This window comes from Ptychodera flava, chromosome 1 (genome assembly GCF_041260155.1).
Source record: "Ptychodera flava strain L36383 chromosome 1, AS_Pfla_20210202, whole genome shotgun sequence".
Lineage (NCBI taxonomy): Eukaryota > Metazoa > Hemichordata > Enteropneusta > Ptychoderidae > Ptychodera > Ptychodera flava.
In genome coordinates, this window is record NC_091928.1 from 62,200,741 (window position 1) to 62,222,358 (window position 21,618).

At 36.8% G+C, this 21,618-nt stretch overlaps 1 protein-coding gene and 1 pseudogene across 1 annotated transcript; one reads left to right on the plus strand and one right to left on the minus strand.

Annotated features, from left to right (window-relative positions):
* The window catches only part of LOC139142502 (low-density lipoprotein receptor-related protein 6-like), a 180,738-nt pseudogene that overhangs the window by 65,963 nt on the left and 93,157 nt on the right, over positions 1-21,618 (plus strand).
* On the minus strand, positions 5,725-10,805 carry LOC139148367 (uncharacterized). Its single transcript, XM_070719827.1, has 4 exons — positions 10,250-10,805; positions 9,519-9,614; positions 8,192-9,139; positions 5,725-5,847 (listed from the first exon to the last, which is right to left on the minus strand). Exons 1-4 carry the CDS (start codon positions 10,691-10,693, stop codon positions 5,725-5,727), a joined length of 1,611 nt encoding a protein of 536 aa, XP_070575928.1. The 5' UTR covers positions 10,694-10,805.

Genomic DNA, 21,618 nt, shown 5'->3' on the forward strand with positions numbered 1-21,618 from the left:
AAACTTCAAAATGCTGTAAAGCTAATATCAAAGATAAACACTCTTTTTCAATTGTAGAGTAGTTTCTCTGGGATTTGTTAAATTTGCGTGAAAAATAGCAAACAGGATGATCTATACCATGACTATCCTCTTGCAATAAAACAGCACCAGCAGCCGTATCACTAGCATCTACAGCTAATTTGAATGGCAAAGTGAAATCTGGTGCAGACAACACTGGGGCACTTTGCAGTATGGCTTTAAGTGTATCAAATGCCTGTTGGCATTGCTCTGACCAAACAAACTTTACTTTCTTTTTAAGTAAGTTAGTCAAAGGCTCAGTAATTGTGGAGAAATTTGGACAGAATTTTCTGTAGTAACCAGCCATACCGAGAAAGCGCATCAGTTGTCGTTTGCAGTTTGGTATGGGAAAACTTGAAATGGCACTGATTTTGGCATCAACAGGTTTTACCTCACCCTGTCCTACAGTATGTCCGAGGTAAGTTACCCTAGCCCAACCAAACTCAGATTTGGCAAGGTTGACAGTCAACATTGCTTTGCTCAGTCTCTCAAAGAACTTCCGCATGAGCTTGATGTGTTCCTCCCAGGTGTCACTATACAGAATGACGTCGTCAACGTAAGCTGCACACCCGTCTAGCCCGGATATGACGTCGTTGATCATCCGTTGGAACGTTGCCGGAGAGTTCTTCATTCCAAATGGCATCACCTTGTACTGGAACAATCCGTCTGGCGTAACAAAGGCGGATATTTCACGAGCACGATCTGTCAGAGGGACTTGCCAAAATCCCTTCAGTAGGTCAAATTTTGTCACATACTTGGCTTTTCCCACTCGGTCGATGCAGTCATCAATCCTCGGATTGGGAAAGTGTCTGTCTTTGTTAAAGTGTTGACCTTCCTAAAGTCCGTGCACATACGATAACTGTGATCTGATTTGGGAACAAGTATGCACGGCGAACTCCAGTTACTTTTACTGGGTTCAATAAAGTCATTGTCCAGCAGGTATTTGACTTCTTCCTGGAGATATTTCGCTTTTGTTGGATTCAGTCTGTATGGATGTTGTTTTACAGGCTTACTGTCCCCAACATCAACGTCGTGATAGATGACGTTTGTCCTCGTTGGAACATCTTGAAACAGGTGTTTATATTCATGGAGCAGTTCTTTCACCTGTTGTTGTTGTTCTGGCTGGAGGTGTGCCAACTTTGTAGACTCCAGCTTCTCCAGGATTTCTGAGTTCTGAAGCTTGACCGAGCCCAGCTTTGAGTTTAGAGTATTTTCACTCAAGTCAGTTTCAGTATCACTATCTTCATAATGGCCAGAACTGACTGTACTGACAGGCTGAGTTATAGTAGGATTATCCCTATCCAAATATGGCTTAAGCATATTTATGTGACATAGCTGTTTTTGTTTTCGCCTGTCAGGTGTTATTATGATGTAATTTAAATCACTCAATTCTTATCATTAGATATGGCCCAAAGTAACGAGCATGGAGTGGTTTGCCAGGAATTGGAAGTAGAACAAGACCTTTTGACCTGGTTCAAACTTCCGTTTTGAGGTGTTTTTATCGTATTTGGTTTTCATTGACTGCTGAGATGACTCAAGATTTTCTCTGGCTAATTCACATGCTTTAGAGAGTTTTGTACGAAAATCTGACACATATTGCAAAATATTCAGACAATCATCATCGTCTGATAGGAATTTCTCTTTAACGAGCTTAAGTGGGCCACGGACTGTATGTCCAAATACAAGCTCAAATGGGCTAAAACCAAGAGACTCCTGAATTGACTCTCTAACAGCAAAGAGCAGAAATGAATTCCTTCATCCCACTGCTTCTCTGTGTCAAAACAGTAGGTCCTAATCATGTTTTTCAAAGTTTGATGAAATCGCTCAAGAGCACCCTGACTTTCTGGATGATAGGCGGATGACCTATACTGTTTAATGCCTAGCTGATCCATTACTTGTTGAAAAATACCAGACATAAAGTTGGAGCCTTGATCGGACTGGACACATTTAGGGAGGCCAAATAAAGTGAAAAATTTGACTAAAGCTCTCACTATAGTCTTTGTCTTTATATTTCTCAGTGGTATGGCTTCTGGGAACCGAGTTGATGTACACATTATTGTCAGCATGTACTCATTTCCTGATCTTGTTTTTGGTAAGGGCCCAACACAGTCTATTAGAATCCTACTAAATGGTTCTTGAAATGCAGGAATTGGCTGTAAAGGGGCCTTTGGAATGGTCTGATTTGGCTTTCCTACCATTTGACATGTGTGACAAGTTTTACAGAAATGTGCTACATCCTGCCTGAGATTAGGCCAATAAAAGTGACTGAGAATTTTATGATAAGTTTTCCTGACTCCTAAGTGACCAGCCCAGGGCGTTTCATGGGCCAGGCGCAATATTTCAGCACGGTAGGGCTTTGGAACCACAATTTGATGTTTTATAGCCCACTCGTCATCAACCAAAACATCTGGAGGTCTCCATTTACGCATGAGAATACCAGATTTTGTATAATAGGAAACAGAGCTATCTGAAGTTTTACCTTCATCATCTACCCTGTCAAACAAAGACAAAATATCTGGGTCTTTGTGTTGTTCTGCAATGAGATTTGATCTAGAAAATGTCTGACTTTGGTCAGCAGAAGTTTTACTGGAAGTTTCAAATCCACGAGGGATAACGGAATGATCCGTGTCAAACACCTGACTGAGAAAGGTGTCATTTAAGTCAACATCTGTGACATTATTTTTGAGAGTATTTTGATTCTCGGAAGTTTTCTTTGACATGGCTCGAATAATGGCACATGAAGGAAATAACCTGGGATCTCTTGTTCAATTGGCTCTGGATCCTGATCTAAACTAGGTTTGTCAGTCACTAGTGGATTAGTAATGACCTTGTCCCTGGCAAGGTCGTTTCCAAGAAGGTGAATCCCTTCAAAAGGCAAAAAAAGGCCTAATACCTAAAGTCACAGGTCCAGAAACAAAGTCCGAAGACAAATAGACATTATGGAGAGGAACAGGAATGTAGTCATTACAATCTACCCCCTTAATAAGAACTTTAGAACCTGAAAATGACTTTTCAGAAAACGGCAGGGTATCTGCCAACAAAAGAGACTGGGAAGCCCCGGTATCTCTTAAATTTTGACAGGGGTAGCGGAAGAGAAATCACTAGAAGTGATATAAAACCATCATGAATAAATGGTTCGAAAATACCCATAATGCTATCTTGAGAAGAATTGACCTTGACCTCATTAATGGGGATAAGAGGGGTTTAACCTCAGAAAATGTGTTGCACACATTATTAGACTCTAATTGAGTTGATGAAGAATAAAGCCGGTTGGCTTAGATCCACTTTGACCACTTTGACCTTCACGTTTTCTTTTCAATTTGAAACACTCTGACATTAAATGGCCGTCTTTCTTGCAATAATTACAAGAAAGTGTACCAAACTGTTTGTCAGAAGGAGATTGAGACTTGGGATCTGATGATGTGGGAGTGTTACTTGAATTTTGTGAACTGTTTTCATTTGATTTCCTACTCTCCTTTGAAAAATTCTTGGATGAAAAGGAGGAGTTAAATTTACCTGCATTGTTTCTGTAGGAAAAGGACTGGGATGGTTTGCTGAGAAATGAAGATTTGTGGGTCAATGAATAATCATCGGCCAAACGTGCAGCAACCTCTAATGTATCTGCCTTTTGTTCATTGATAAACGTCTTGATGTCACTCCGAATGCACCTCTTAAATTCTTCAATCAAAACGAGCTGTCGTAATTTGTCATAATTCTGACTGACCTTTTCAGAAGAACACCAACGATCAAACAGTTGTTCTTTTGTTCGAGCAAATTCAACATAAGTTTGATCTTTCGCCTTCTCACAATCCCTAAATTTCTGACGGTAAGCTTCAGGCACCAACTCATAGCCCTTGAGAATTAATTCCTTCACAGAATCATAATCTGAAGCCTGCTCTACTGACAACTGATGTAAATTTCTCTGGCTTTACCCACCAAAGCACTCTGCAAAGCATAGACCAGGACTCCTTAGGCCAATCCAGACTCTGAGCAATTTTCTCAAAATGAAGGAAATATTTATCAACATCCTTTTCTTGGAAAGGGGGAACTAACCTGAAATGCTTAGTGATGTCAAAACTGTCTGAAGGGAAGAATTTTCCTGACTTTCTAAGCTCTAAACGTCTCATTTCTAACTGCAGTCGGTGTTCAGCTAATTCTCTTTCCTTTTCTTTTTCCTCTCTTTCTTTCTCCCTTTGTCTTTCTTCCATTTGCAATTCTTTTTCTTTCATTTCCAATTCCCTCTCTTTCTGTCTTTCTTCCATTTCTAATCTTTCCTGCCTTTCTTTTTCTTTCTGTCTTTCTTCCATTTGCAATTCTTTTTCTTTCATTTGTAATTGCATTTGTATTTTTTCTTTTTCTAATGCCAATTTTTTAAGCTCCAAATCTGCCTGAATTTCTAATTCTAATTTTTTGAGTTCGAAGGAAGACTCAGGCTCATAATCTTTTAAGGCAGACTCTTCAAAATGGCCAGAATTAACTAAATGTTTTGCAATCTTGAATTGAATTTCTCGCTTGCGCATAGATCTTTTGACATCTACTTTAAGGAAATTGCCAGTGCAATGAGGTTGTCCTTTTTGAGGGAATCAAATGCGTCCTGATCAAGGTCATCCATAAATTCGTCTGGCTTGAATTCCGCCATGATTAAATTTCGCTGAGTTCACAGTATACAGTAGTTTTGAAAAGGCAGGCAAAATGTTGTCAAACGGCTCAAAATATTCGGCTCCCGGACGAGCCCCCAATTTTGTTACGTGCAGAGAAAACGAACAAAAGGGTGAACTCAGCAGTTAACGTTTAAACAAAATTTATTACGAAAATAAAACTAATTGCTAAGTCAGGGATAGAGTACAAGCTTTAAAAGTGTACAGACTACTTATCTCAGCTGGGACGGCAAAGCTCCAGTCTCAGAGTTGTGACAGTCAGTTGGATGAATGAACAGTCCTTTGGCTTGCAGGCTTGAAGCTACACAAAGTCCACAGTATAAATCCAGCGTTGGCAGTGAAGGTCTTGAAAAGTCTTGAGGATGACTACTGCTGGAGTTTAGTAACACACAAGAGACACGATCCCAAAAGTCTGACTGGAAGCTGTGCACGTCCCTTTTATAAAGGCATATAAGAACAATCTAGAACTTTTATTGACATGCAATTACTGTTCTAAAATTATCTCTCTTACACAACTAATCAACTTTCCAGAACATTCCAAACATGACTAATTGAATTCAAGGTTGTGAGGTCATTAAGGGCAGTGACCTTGAGAATGTTCTAGACTAATTGAACTCAGGTCATGATGAGTGTGGGGGGAATGACCTACATAACAATATATATATATATATATATATATATAGTTTGAGTATGTGTATACGTGTTTATTTGTTAGTATGTTTGTTATTTATTCACATTCTATGATATTGTGTTTGTGTTGTTTATGTATTTGTTTGTTTGTCTGTGTGATTATTATTTATTTATGTATTTGTATATTTGTATGTTTGTTTATATTTAGTTTGTTTATTCATTTATTTGTTTGTTTATTTTTTCTTGGCCCTCTGTAGTCAAACTAGGTTACACAGACAGCGTCTGAATGATGTTTTCTCAAAAATAGTTTCTTAATCCTCAAAAGAAGTTCAAACGTGTGTGTATGATATAAATTTTACTTATCCTTTCAATTGAATTTCTAAAATGCTATATTGAGATACAGATCTATGTCTAGATAACTGATGAAGTATCCTTTGTTTTTATTCTCATTGAGTGTACCTGTATATTGGTCATGGATGGGATGAGCAGTACCTGTTTGACCCTGATGGAGTCAACAAAACTGGAGTTTGTAATGTTCCAGTTTCCATGAACACTGTGGAGTCATTGCTCACATACCCTCCTGCAGGTGGATGGACGAGAAATTTGACTAGTCTTCCTGATCTTACAGATAGCACTGTCTTTTACTATTTCATTTCAAAGTGTGACAACTGCCTGAGTACAGCAAGAAAACACAGAGACAGTGGTTGGAATTTCTATAAAAGTAACCATGTAAAGGATATTTTACTTCATGACAGTGAACACCAGTCATTATTACTTATAAAATCAATGGTTGTAAAGTCATATTCCAAAGCTGACAATCCAGTACCCCAAAGTAAACTGTATTCCACCCTCATTCTTTTAAATTTGAATTCTGGTAAAATCCTTGGTGGGAAATGTGTTTGTAAAGCAGGGTTGGGTGGGTATTGCAAACATGTAGCAGCCACTGTGTTTGCTGTAATGGATTTCCAGAGATGTGGATTAAGTGAAATACCAGAAACTACAACCAGCACCCAGAAACTACAAACACACCACCATCCTAGTGTATATGGAACACAGCTGTAAAATTTGACTCGATTGACTGGATAAAACATGACTATGAACGTGACTGTAATTCGGAGAGAGTCTGTCGTCCAAGAAAACGGAAAGATAATTATAATGCTTGTCCAACAGAAGAAAAGACTGTCACAAAGGAGAAAGTAAAGCAGCTTGCAGACTTTCTGGATGCCTGTTCTAGATCATCTCATCTTGTTGAGCTTCTTAATTCTAATGATTGTGAACCAGTAAGCAGAAATGTTACACATCAAGGACAGATTGACAAGTCATTGTGTAGCATGACTGAAGTAAATGTTGTTCCATCTTCTAGTATTTCTTGTACGCATTCAGAGGTAGTTAGCCCATGTAGCTGTAATTTAATTTATAATGTTGATAAAAATGATTATGATTTTTATGCTTTGAAAGTAAATATTACAAGTGATGAGTATCATCGCGCAGGATAGAAATGTCAACTAGGGTCAATACAGAAATCCAAATTGGCATTCCCACCGAAAATTAAGAATCACAGCCAGTAAGTTCAAAGATGTTTTCTGTAGACAAAAGTATCCCCCTGATAATTTGGTTGACAGAATAGTTAATCCAAAGTCATTTTCAAATAAACATACTACATGGGGCCTTCAGAGTGAACATATAGCTGTAGCCCAGTATGTACAAGATATGGAAAGAAATGGCTACACAGTATCAACAAGAGATATGGGATTGGTTGTTAATCCCACTTATCCTTCTTGGGTGCCTCTGTAGATAAGTTTGTGACAATTAAACCACCATGTATTCCTGCTGATAAAAGCCCTCAACATGGTTGTGTTGAAGTGAAATCTCTATCAAAGTATGCAAAGTATACACCAGAAGAAGCTTCTAAAATGCCTGATACTTTTTTTGAATTTGTTGATAATAAGCTTTCACTAAATCATAATCATAAGTATTATTTCAGATACAAGGTCAACTGTTCGTGTGTGGCTTAGATTGGTGTGATTTAGTTGTATGGTCCCCATGTGGTTTTGCTGTTGAGAGGATACATAAAGACATAGCTTTGTGGAAAGAAATGTTGCCAGTGCTTGGGGAATTTTATTTTACCTATGTTTTGCCTGAGTTGACAAGACGCAGTGTAGTAATTAAAAACTGTGTCGGATATTCTAATTATTTGAAGCCATACAACAATATGTAATAGATGAATCAAACAATTTAATCTGATGTTGATATTTTATCATTATATTTATTGTCTTTATACATACCAGGTATTTAATATGCAAATGCTGATTTATCACAGTGAAAAATATTTTATTATACATACTGTATATACTGTAGAATATGTCTGAATATGCAAATACTGATTAATACACAATGACAAATAATTTATTTTACATACTGTATATCAGAATATTGAATACATTAATACTGATCTATACACGGTGACAAATAATTTTGATATATACTGTACATATTGAGGAATGTATGTGAATATTTAATATACAATACTGACTTATACACTGTGACAAATAATTTTATATAAATACTGTATATACGGATAAATATATCTGAAATAAATTAAGCAATAAATAATCACATAATCTGTCAATTCATATTTCTGAGACTATTTTATATTTAGAATTAATTAATTTATATAAGTAGGCATTACAGAAACTCAATATGATAAAAGTGAAGTATTTATTCACTCCCATCATCAATAAGAGGGGGAAGAAATTTGTTAAATGACAACAAACATGCCAGATCTCATTTAATTGTCTACACAAGGTAATTGGAATAGTCATTTGTAATATTCTGAAATTCTTTACTCTCTCAATTGCCCTTTCAACATGTATTCTCAGACGAGCAATTCTACGAGTTTCAGTTTCCTGTTTAAGTGTCATCTGATTATTTCCTTTTAGAAAAGGAGGATGGTTCACACGAACACCAACAGCGTCAAACAGTTCTTGCACTTCAAAACCTTCATCTGCCATAACATGTACACCAGCTAATGTAGAAAACTTCTCAACCAGCCCACATTTCTTTGTTAGCTCTTTGTCTGATACAGAACCAGCATAAAGGTCAGAGATGAAAGCAACTGGCCCATGTGGTAATATACCAACAAGACCTTTGGCAGTGTTATGATTTTTGTACCTTGAAAATGTAATGCTCTGCAATGCTAAACTACTAGGATGCTCAATGAAAATTTCTGTGCAATCAACAATTAAAAATGTGTCTTCATATCCAATAGAACTAAAAACATGGGGGAGTTTAGAATGAACAAAATTTTTTGATGGCCAGATAGGAAGTTGAGAAAATTTATTATACATGATATTTATCCAGGTTGAAAATATTCTACTTACAGTTGATTCAGAGATGTGAAATCTATGGGCGAGATCTTTTTCTAAATAAGCTTGACGTAGCCTATTAAGTGTAAGAAAGAGTTCATCTGCTGGTGATAAACTCCTCTCTTTCCCCCTTTGTGTAACATAAGATGGATCATTCCCCTTAGTTGTTGATCCCCAATAATTTATTTTCCCATCTGTATTTAAAAAATCAAAAATGGCAAGAAAACAAAAATAATCTGGTAATCCAGTATAAAACTTAAAATCCTCATTACTGCACATAAATCGCCTCAAACCAAAACGTTCAATTTCCAACTGTTGTTCAAGTCTCCTAGTTTTCTCCTTTTCTTCCATCAATTGCCTTTCCAATTCTGCTAATTTGTCACTGGTATGGAATTCCTTTTCCGTAACATTACCAGGTATTTCTGGTACCTGCACAAAAATCAAATGACAAGATCTATTGTTATCCACAGTATACTTCATAATTCATAGACAATACCTCTATAATATGACACAACAAATCTCAATGCAAATCCATTGGCACATCATTCAGTGAGCAACAGGAGATCAAAAATAACAACATGATTCAGAAAGACAATTGACATCTTGTGAGACAAAGAAGAGACTGCATGTGCCAACATTCCAGTGACTTTAATCACGATCACTCCACAAAAGTGACTGTAGTAAGTACTATAAATCGACCACCACACTGAATACAAATCATGTTTAATGACTGGAGACTTTTATGATATGATTTTTATTACATTATGAAAATGCTCTGATATAGTCATACGACTGAAGATATTCTTACCCCATATGGTTCTGAGTCTTGTTTAGCTTGTAGACTTCTCAATTTGACAGATAACATGGGTGATTTCTCTCCCTTATCAATGTCATGGCACTCAGGCTGAAAGAAAGGATTGAAAGTGGGTCAATATCACAGCTGACAGAATGTAAACAAAGCTCATTGGACTAAAAATAGCAGGAAACTTTGATTCATATAGAAACATTGTAACTTATCACACAGACAAAGTTTCCATGTTCAATCCCACAGAGGAATCCCTATCCAAAAGTTACACTTTGGACACAAATGTTTCGACAGGGATTCACAAATAACATACAAAGTTTCAGTGGGGGATTCCCCCTTGTGAGTCTCAGGTCAAACGAGGATTTCACTGCCGTGAATCCTACTGCTCTTTCCTCCGACTTTGTTTATTGGCGCCCAGATGAGAGCATACGAATAACGAGGCCGCACTCATTTTCATTCAAAATCATTTAAAAAGACGTGAGATTGATTGTCATCGCACCACTGGAGTATGGCCCCTATGGCCCTATGACACAGAAGAGGGATCCATGAGCTATCTGTTTCAAAATTCAACGTCTATGGTGCCAGGTTTTCCTGATACAGTTCGTACCGTAGCGGTAATACATTTTCGCGAAATCTACACAAGTTGATACCGTATTCGAGGTGAAAATGATCACGGTCTGACGGGTTGAAAAGAAAAAGTAACCATGGTCCCTCAAGGGACCGTAGTAACTTACCTCGTTGTTTTTATTGCATTCCTTTCGTTTCAGATCCTCTAATTTTTCCGACAACGTACCGCCGCTACCGTCGTTGTTGTTGTTATTATTGTTTAACGAAAGAGGTGTACGGTTTGGTGGAAGTCCTCTTCGTGATGACTTACGGGGGAATATTTGAATGTGGTTTTGAGGCCATGTGATGCTACCATCGTCGGACTTCTTGGGAAAAATAGTCGGAATGTTCGAAATTTTCGTTTTTGCACCACCCTGAAAGTGTCGGCTGCAAATGCACACATCTGTCAAATCGCTTTGCTTTTTAACGTCCGTTCTCATCAGCAATATTCTTCTTTTCCATATCTTCTGTATATGTTGAGGTTGGTATTTGAGTTTGTAAAACTTTACACCCGGTGATCGCTCATACGACTTTTCAGGACAGTGAGCGATAGCACAAACGTAACGCCCCATAATTTACATGTCAATAGTAACCAACAAAATGGCGGTCTATAGCAACCTAACAACTTGTACCCCTGAGGACAACAATGCATTGCGCCTATGACGTCATCGCCATCTTTATGCAAATCAGCCATTGTTACACTGTGGAATACTGGATTTTCCTTACTTTCCCTGGACCCTTTTTTCAGCTAAAATAATATCTAATCACACTAAACAAAGTGAAAATAAGTATATAGGGATAACTTAGCAATACAAATTTTTTGACAAAATGTCATGTGATCTCGATGACCTTTGACCTTAAATATGAGTATATGTCCATAACTCAATAATCACAAGTGCTACACCCTTCATATTTGGTATGATGGGAGACCTTATGACATCACATCCTGTACCTCATTAATTATGTGCATATCTAATTCTGAGCCAGCCAATAGAGCTAGAGGTCTGATGTTTGGTATATAGGAATAACTTGGCAATACAATTTTTTTGACAAAATGTCATGTGACCTTGATGACCTTTGACCTCAAATATACATATATGGCCATAACTAAGTAACCACAAATGCTACACCCTTCATATTTGGTATGATGGGAGACCTTATGACATCACATCCTGTACCTCATTAATTATGCACATATCTAATTCTGAGCCAGCCAATAGAGCTAGAGGTCTGATTTTTGGTATATAGGGATAACTTAGCAATACAATTTTTTTGACAAAATGTCAGGTGACCCCGATGACCTTTGACCTCAAATATACATATATGGCCATAACTAAGTAACCACAAGTGCTACACCCTTCATATTTGGTATGATGGGAGACCTTATGACATCACATCCTGTACCTAATTAATTATGCACATATCTAATTCTGAGCCAGCCAATAGAGCTAGAGGTCTGATTTTTGGTATATAGGGATAACTTAGCAACACAATTTAACTTGATTTTAGTCATTGAAACTTGCTATATACATCAAAGATACTGTGATATAACATTATTGAAAGTCAAAAGACATTTTTACTTCAGCCAATTCCTAATTTGCATATTAAATGAATTTTCATACTTAGGGATATTCATCTTAAATGACTTGATCAAATTGATGTAACTTGCTATGTACATTTCAGACACTGTAATACAATATTATTGAAAGTCATTAATCATTTTCTCTTCAGCAAATTCCTAATTTGCATGTTTAATGAACTTTCCTAATTAGAGATATATATCTGAATTGACTTGACCAAAGTGACAAAACTTGCTACATATATTGCAGGTACCATGATACAACATTATTGACAATCATTAAGCATTTTTACTTAAGTCAATTCCTAATTTACATATTTAATGAACTTTGCTTATTAGGGATATATACTGGGATTTACTTGATCAAAGTTGGCAAAACATGACAACATTGATGATTATACCTGGTTAAAACAATATCGAAAGTCATTTCACATTTTCATGTCAGCTAATTTACAATTTGCATATCTAATGAGCTTTCACAGCTTGGCATATATGGCTTGAAGGACTTGGCCAACGGTAATTACACTTGCTATATAAAATGGTGATACAATGACAGCAGTCAAAGAACTTTAATATTTTTATTTCAGCTAATTACATATTTGTATACTTCATGACCTTTGAGAATTAATCAGCGGTGATTATTGTTCATTATGTTGATCATAATACTTTCAATGAAGTTGCAAACATGTGGCAAAGGTTCAAATTTACACATAACTGTATGAAACACGTGAGCATTTTCAGTTCATATCTGGTTTCTTGATATTCCTATTGCTAAAAACTCAACAAGAACCTTGTTTATATTAGAAGCTATTTGGACATTAATTTGGCAGCCATATTTAATTTCTGAAAATTATCAAAGTGTCTTTTAAAACATTGAACCGCAAAAGATGTTTCGTCATGCTCAAGAATATATTTAAACTTCAAAATGGCTGAAATAGATTGTTCAATAAATGATGTATGACAGAAAATGTCTTTTGTAGGTATATTGGCCGCCCTATTGAATTTATGCAAATTACCAAAGTGCCAATGCAAATCATTACACCTCAAAAATCATTTGTTCTTTCAAAAAATATACTTATAACTTTGAAGCACATAAATAGCTTGTTGCACCCTTTGACTGCTGTAATTTTTTAGTCCCCACGGACAACCGTCCCGGGGGGGGGGGGGGGTGTTATAGGTTTGGTCATGTCCATGCGTGCGTCCGTGCCTCCGTCCGTCCGTTCACGCAGATATCTCAGACATGCCCCGGTCAATTTCTTTCAAACTTTGCACAAGGATAGTACCCTACCCCATACAGATGCACTTCGATTTGTTTCACAATGCGATCAATTTTTGGCCGTGTTAGAGGCTTTTTAGTTTACACCTCCATAGTCTCCCATGTATCGCCATAGACTCCCATGTATAAGGCCAAGGAAAATAAAAATTTAGTTTCTCATCGTATTCATATTGCAAAAAGGATGCAGTGACACAGTTTTTAGTCCCCACGGATGAAGTCCAGGGGGCTGATAGATTGGGTCATGTCCGTCCGTTCGTCCATCCGTTCGTCCATCAGTTCACGCAGATATCTCAGATATTTTGACATGTCACTTGACCTTGGTGACCTTTGACCTCAAATATACATATTTGTCCATAACTCAGTAACCACAAGTGCTACACCCTTCATATATGGTATGATGGGACACCTTATGACGCCACATATTGTACCTCATTAATTATGCACATATCTAATTTTGAGCGAGCCAATAGAGCTAGAGGTCTGATTTTTGGTATATAGGGATAACTTAGCAATACAATTTTTTTACAAAATGTCACGTGACCTTGGTGACCTTTGACCTGAAATATACATATTTGTCCATTACTCAGTAACCACAAGTGCTGCATGGTATGATGGGACACCTTATGACGCACACATTTTACCTCATTAATTATGCACATATCTAATTTTGAGCGAGCCAATAGAGCTAGATTTCTGATTTTGGTATATAGGGATAACTTAGCAATACAATTTTTTTGACAAAATGTCACGTGATCTTGGTGACCTTTGACCTGAAATATACATATTTGTCCATTACTCAGTAACCACAAGTGCTGCACCCTTCATGTATGGTATGATGGGACACCTTATGAAGCCACATATTGTACCTCATTAATTATGTGCATATCTAATTTTGAGCGAGCCAATAGAGCTAGAGGTCTAATTTTTGGTATATAGGGATAACTTGGCAATGCAATTTTTTTGACAAAATGTCACGTGACCTCAATGACCTTTGACCTGAAATATACATATTTGTCCATAACTCAGTAACCACAAGTGCTACACCCTTCATATTTGGTATGATGGGAGACCTTATGACGCCACAAATTTTACCTCATTGATTATGTGCATATCTAATTTTGAGCGAGCCAATAGAGCTAGAGGTCTGATTTTTGGTATATAGGGATAACTTAGCAATACAATTTTTTGACAAAATGTCACGTGACCTTGGTGACCTTTGACCTGAAATATACATATTTGTCCATAACTCAGTAACCACAAGTGGTACACCCTTCATGTATGGTATGATGGGACACCTTATGAAGCCACATATTGTACCTCATTAATTATGCACATATCTAATTCTTAGCAAGCCAATAGAGCTGGATGTCTGATTTTTGGTATATAGGGATAACTATAGGATAGAAGGTTTTTGACAAAATGTCATGTGACCTCGATGACCTTTTACCTAAAATATACGTTTATGTCAATAAATAAGTAGCCACAAGTGCTATGTCCTTTATATTTAGTAGGATGGGAGACCTTATGACAACACATGCTTTACCTCATTAATTATGCACATATCTAATTCTGGGCAAGCGAATAGAGCTAGAGGTCTGATTTTTGGCATATTAGCAATACAATTTTTTTTGTTCAAAATGTCACGTGACCTCGATGACCTTTGACCTTGATACTATATATATGCATAACTCGGTATTCACAAGTTCTATACCCTTCAATTTTGATAGGATATTAGACCTTAAGATGTCACATCTTGTACCTCATTTATTATGCGCATATGTATTTCATGGCTGGCCAATACAGCTAGAGGTCTGATCTTTTTTCCCATTTAGAACCATAACTTAGACATGCCTCATGTGTTTTCAAATTGGGAACAACGACATAGACCTATGTGCCCATAGATCTCAACATATATACTCCAGTGATACTTCTTAATGACCTCATTTCCCTGCCCCATCAAGACTAATACTCCTACTACAAGTGGGGACTATGTCATTGTCAATGACTTGTTACACCAAAATTTTAATGCAATATTTTACCAATTTCTGTGAACATTTCTGTACGTTTTTTTTTTCATAATTTTGGACGAAATAGATCTCATTTTTCAGCAGCTATATTTTTTTATCAAAATTTTGGCAAAAAGCAGAAAAATTCACAGTATAAAGTTGACAAAAACAGACTTTGGCGCCCAAAGGGTTAATACGTGGTATATGACAGAAAATGTCTTTTGTAGGGATGTTGGCAACCCTATTTGATTTATGCAAATTTTTTACACCAAAATTTTCATGCAATAATTTACCAATTTCTATGAATTTTTCTGTACGTTTTTTCATAATTTTGGACCAAATGGATCTCATTTTTCAGCAGCTAAAGTATTTTATCAAAATTTGGCAAAAAGCAGAAAAATTGACTGTTGTACAGTTTATAAAATTGACAAAAATGGACTTTGGCGCCCAAAAGTTTAATACGTAGTATATGACAGAAAATGTATTTTGTAGGTATGTTGGCCACCATATTGGATTTATGCAAATTAATAAATTACCTATGCAAATCATTGCATCTCGAAAATTGTTTGTCCATGCTTAAGAAATATACTTTTAACTTTAAAATCACTGAAATAGCTTATTGTTTAATACGTGATATATGACCGAAAATGTGTTTTGTAGGAATGTTGCTGCCATATTGGAATTATGCAAACTAATGAAGTGCCTATATGAAACATTATACCTCCAAAATGATTCCCTTTGCCAAATAACTAGTGTCAGACTTTGAAATCACTGAAATAGCTTGTTTAACATGTGATATATGGCCAATTATGTTATTTTGTTAGGCAGCCATATTTGATTTATGCAAATTAGACATATTTCCCAAAGGTGGATTCGAGTAAACTTTTAATATGTTGTTCTGGGTACCTCTCTGAAATGCATTCTGAAGAAAAAAATTCTGTTGCAATTTGTGGTGGGTTAGGTGCCAAAATCTCGTAGATTGACTGGACTAAACTCTGTCTGTCATCAGATGCCGATACGAGTCTTACTAACAAGCCTGGATAACGAGAAGAGAGCATCCAGTATACGCGCCACATTGAACTCAGCATGGCACTAAAATGTCTTGTGTATGCCCATTGTTTTAAAAACGCATAAAAAAATCATTTTTGACATTCATGTAATAAACAACGAGATGAAACCATGATTATTTATTTCCCTTGTTGAAGTCCACTGTGTCATGGACGTAAATAAACCTACACTGCTGTATGCACAGTGCATACACGCTATTTGTGTCGGAAGTTTACCGGTACAATTAGTCATCATGACCTTCCTGCAGCTGTAGTGGCCCGGGCCGTTTTGTCCGTGATTTACCTGAATATAATCATTGTTGCCAGAGTTTTGATCTGCTTCTCCAAAGTTATCCGACAGTACTGGCACAGCAAACGACATTCCTGCGTTCCGGAAATAACTACTGATATTGGCGCTGCGTTAGTTCCTTGAAGCTTCATTCCTTGTTGAAAGACCAACAAAACGATCTGTGAAAGCTTTTTTCTCTTGACCATATTTGTTTGTATCGCAGGATTACTAATTTTATAATTGAGTCAGGTTGATTCGTGTATCTCCACCGATCTTCACAGTATAGTGGAGCCTAGCCGGACCAGGTACGCGGGCTCTCCGACTCATTGATACCTACCAGACACTGTACCGTACCGTCGTACGCATTTCGTGACATCGACACTGTCTTGCAGTCATACTGTGTTACTAGTCAATCTGTTTTCAAAGTTGGATAACGTATTTTGACAAGCATACCAAAAGCAGTCTTCAGATAGAAAGAAACCACAAAGTATATAAAAGTTTCATGCCCGGTTTATTTACGTTAAATAATAGTTTTTTCAATTGGCTTCGAACTCACAAAATACGGTTTCCAGTCACCTTGTGGAGATGCAAGAGACACACGTCAGACGCGACGCGACGTAGGTCAACAGTAACAACACATAAATTTGTAAACAAACTAGGTCACGGCTCTCTCGCTACAGACTGGATAAGGCACGATATCAACAGTTTGCATGAGCTTATTGATTGCAAGTCACTTGAAAATCAACAGATTTCAGTTTAACTAAAATCTTACAAATTCTTCATCATGCACATTGAAAGAAAACCTCAACCACGGGGACCGGAGCATTCAGCATCACGCAATGCAATGGCCATGCTGCCATCCAACACTAAACTAAGTTCAATCGCAATCAACTTGGCTAGCAAATCGCTCGATTTTTTAATAGAATATATCAAAAAAGTGGTAAAAGCTACCGTTTCTATCACTCAGAGAGCAATAGCTGTACATGATATAATCGTCTTCTGTGTCTGAGTTGTAGAAAAGCTATCATAAGGTCTCTTGACTCTCGTTGAGTGCATGGCATGGCAGTTGGGCAGCCGACCTGATTAAATATTCACGTAAACCACTGACCCCTTCTTGGAAAGTTCGCATAAATTACTGGATCTCTTTACTGTTAGGGTGGATGATGTCATTATTTTAGTCCTTATATGGTACTAAACTGGGTTCAAAGGGTAAACAAAAGTTTTTATGGCTTGCCGAGTTCAGCAATGTGTACCTAAGCTGGACAGAACGCATAGTAGTATTACGCAACTATTGTCGGGTATCGTAAACTTACGTGGCGCTGAGAGCGAGAGTATAGTCACTTTGATTTAATCAACTGATAGTATCGCATCGTCCAACGTGAATTTGACCGGGGTCTTTTAGTTTGAGGCTAGTTCGCCACACTTTCATAAGCATGGCGAACCAAGAAGATATTTTATTTGCCACCCAGCACTTTCTGTCGCATTTTGTGAATGTGGCGAGCGCTAGTGCGACCCGGTCACTGCACACTGCACTGATAGCCTCACATGACATCATGTCACGTGCCCATTTCGCGGCCAATATGAATTCAGATTTTTTCTGAGGACCAGTATTTCCAGTGTTTTATGTATGAAATATAATATTTTAGAAATGGATACCCAAAATAATTTTTAATTATTTGAGTATTATGGCTTTTTTACTAAACAATAGTATTAAGTTCAAATTAAAGAAAATCAGGTAATATATGGACTTTAATGAATGATTGTCACAGAACCACTTGTCTATTTTAGTCTTTAATGTTTCAACATTTTTTGTCAAACTACATGTGTATAAGTGTCCATCTAGTGTGAGAGACAGATGGCAAAGACACTATAGCATAGGCATACAGGGCAGCTTTCTGCTTGCTATTGGTGAATGCCTGTGTATACAGGGTGTCTAAGTACGAGCCGTACTGAAACAATTCTTCTGCCACATGAATACACTGTATTGCCAAAGGATCTCTGCTCTCAATATACCGGTATATTGTACTATGCTCCATATAGCACTTACCCTATTGGCTTGTGCTGTATGTTGCACAATGTACCAAAATCTCCTGTATACCAGCCTGCAACTGGAGTTATTGCTTTATTGTAATTTTGTATCTATTGTACCGGTACTATGATGAGAATTGGACTTCAATCACGTAATGAAAGCCAAAATTAATCATCAGAATATTATTGATTACTTAATATGCAATATACCGGTATTCCTAAATTTAGAATATTTAACATTACAATAATTTTAACAGAAAGCATATTGAAAATAATGCTTTGTGCAGATGAAAGCCAACAATCTCAAAGGTACTTGTTACTAAAAAATATCAGAGTGAATTTTACAGTATTGTTTGAAATTAATTAGGGGTGCCTTTACAAGTAATTTTAATTAGCATAAGACATCAGTCTTTGATTTGATTTGCCATTTGCAATTCATTATTTATTAATAGTCGCGCCAGCGGCTTACTGACTACGCATGCGCTTATTCATAATATACTATGCGACTAACCGGAAGTGTACCCTACCTTCATGGGCGCCGCCATGTTTTTTTGAGTACTCGTAAATAAACAAACACAAAACGTGCAAATTATTATTTTATAACATGCCATTTATAAAATATATCTTTTGTTAGCCAGTTAGTGTTATTATCCACCTCGTCGCTGATACAAAATATCGTTAATATCACGCGTAAAAAGTAGAAAATGGGAGAAAACTGTCGTGCATATGAACGGAGGCATACGCAAAGAGTGCTGGGATTGAATTTTAGAAAAGCGCCCCCTGTGTCAATAACTAGATTCAAAAATTGCCAGTTTTTAGACGGAACGCTCTAGTTTTCAGCTTGCAAGTGGAAGGTGGGCAGTGCGGTTACCATTGCAATGGTAACGATGGCATAATACGTCCCTTGTCCAACACAATAGGCTGTTATCATGGTAAAAATTGCCAATTTTTGTCCAACATTTTTACACATTACAGAAAATCTATTCCTGCACTGCTGCAGGGTTTGACGTCGTGTACGTCAGTGTACGTACGTGAACTGTTTTCATCAGAGGGAAAGTGGGCATAGTTGTCATATAAATGTATATGAAGTAACAATTAATTATATTTTATCATGAATCAATACAAGTAACATTGCCAATCTTAACCCCTGGCGCGACACCAAGGGCTGAGCCCTATATAATATTAAACAGTTAACAGTAGGATTTCAATTTTCAATTGTGAATTACTGATCTAACCTCTTACAGCATCAGGAAAATCATTGTTAATGATTGCACTGGGTCAGTACACTCTTGGAAGGTCCTAGAAAGTTGAAGCCTCCTTGAAAGTCATGGAAAAGTCCTTAACATGAAATTGAGTCCAGTAAAGTCCAGGAAAATTGACAATCAACCCAAAATTTAAGAAAAGTGACAGATGATCAGTTGTGAGATAGAAAAAATGATATGTAAATTGATATAAGAAAATGATAATTGTAAATTGATACCTAGGAAATGGTAGTTAAGATGTCAAAGAGTCCTTGAAAAATGCTGTGATGCTGCGGACAGTCATTATATTTAACTGCAGAACAAATAAATTTTCAGTATAGAAATAACTGGCGATGCGCTGACCATTAACGTTTATTGATGGGCAAGAGCAAGAGGAAAGCCAAAAATTAACGGGCGAGGCTTGCAGAGCACGTTAATTTGGGCTTTCCTCGAGCCCGCGCCCATAAATAAACGTTAACGGTCAGAGCAGAGTCAGTTATCTCCATTATATTATCAATGAACCCAATAAAACCGTCAAAATTTGCAAAAATTTCCCAATCGAACGACAACTGGGCCCCAGAACTGAGCAATACGTGACACACTGTCACACATGCTGTAAAAATTGGGCAAATCTGGAGATGTTTTCAGAAAAGAGTATCTCAACTTGGCGCACAAGTGCTTCATTTTATTTTGTGATGACTATGATCTACATTTCAGCTATAAAGTTATGATATTTTGAGCTGTTAATCTTATTATTCATATTCACGGGCATGTAAACAAACCATTACTGTGTATTTGTGGTCAGTTACGTGGTTCAGCTCGCCCAATCAAAATGCGACGGGCAGGGCATGGTAATATTATAAAACATAGGGCCAAAGTCCCTGAAGCTACTATAGACATGGATACAAAATTAAGTATTTCCTGACTGTATGAAATTATCTCACTAAGGTCATCCTATGGACTTGTAAACCAAATATTAAAGCTGTCTGACCAGCAGTTTTGAAAAAACAAGCAACTCAACAGTTGACAGAGCTCTGCTGCGTTATGTAGAGAATAACCTTTTGTGACACATGTATTGATGAAGAAGGTGGATATCTTTGATAGCTCATTTCAGGATGGCCTCACCAAAAATGGAAAAAAAAAATTCCATAAAAATACAGATTTGCATATTTCATCACAATTTTAACAAATCTAAGTTGGGTTATCCCTAGAAACCTGTATACCATAACAAAGCTGTCTGACCAGCGGTTATGAAGAAGGAGATTTTTTACCAAAAACGCCTTTTTTGGTGGTAATTTACATACTTTCAACAATATCAAAAAATAATTAAAATAGTTTCTCAAAATTTGATACTTTATCCACACAACAAATATCAAATCAGTAAGTACTGCGGTTGTCAAGATATTTGAGTGGACGGACCCTAACAAGGAAATACATACATACATACATACATACATACATACATACAGACTGACGGTGCACGCCGGACGGATACCCATCGCAACAGCTTTTATAGACTATATTAGTCTATAGTAGCTAATAAACGAGAGTTAATTACATTCTAATTAAAGTACACAAGACTTGCTTAAATCAAGATTTACGTCATAAAAAACAGCATATATGTATCTGTCAGGTTATAAAGAATCTTAAGCTGGTTACCTTTATCAGTATTTCCATCCTATTAACAAAGCACATTTTAACTTTCAAATTAACATTGTAAGTAAGTTCTGTTGAATAAAAGTTGAGACTGTACGTACTCAGAGAAAGCACACTGAAGAGACAAATGTTTGAAACTTACGAAGTTCAAGGTCATCAAAAGCATTATAAGGAATCATGTAACACTTTCTTGCACTGTTTACACAGATAGCATAATTGCTATAAATAGCACATGAGGAATCTTACAGTCCAGCTTTACCATAAAAACCCTATCACTTTGACCACTCTTTTAATTGACCACTCTATTTTTTTCCTCAAAGAGTAATTTTATTTTATCCTTACCAAGTCAACCATAAATTGAAATTAGAACTTTCTC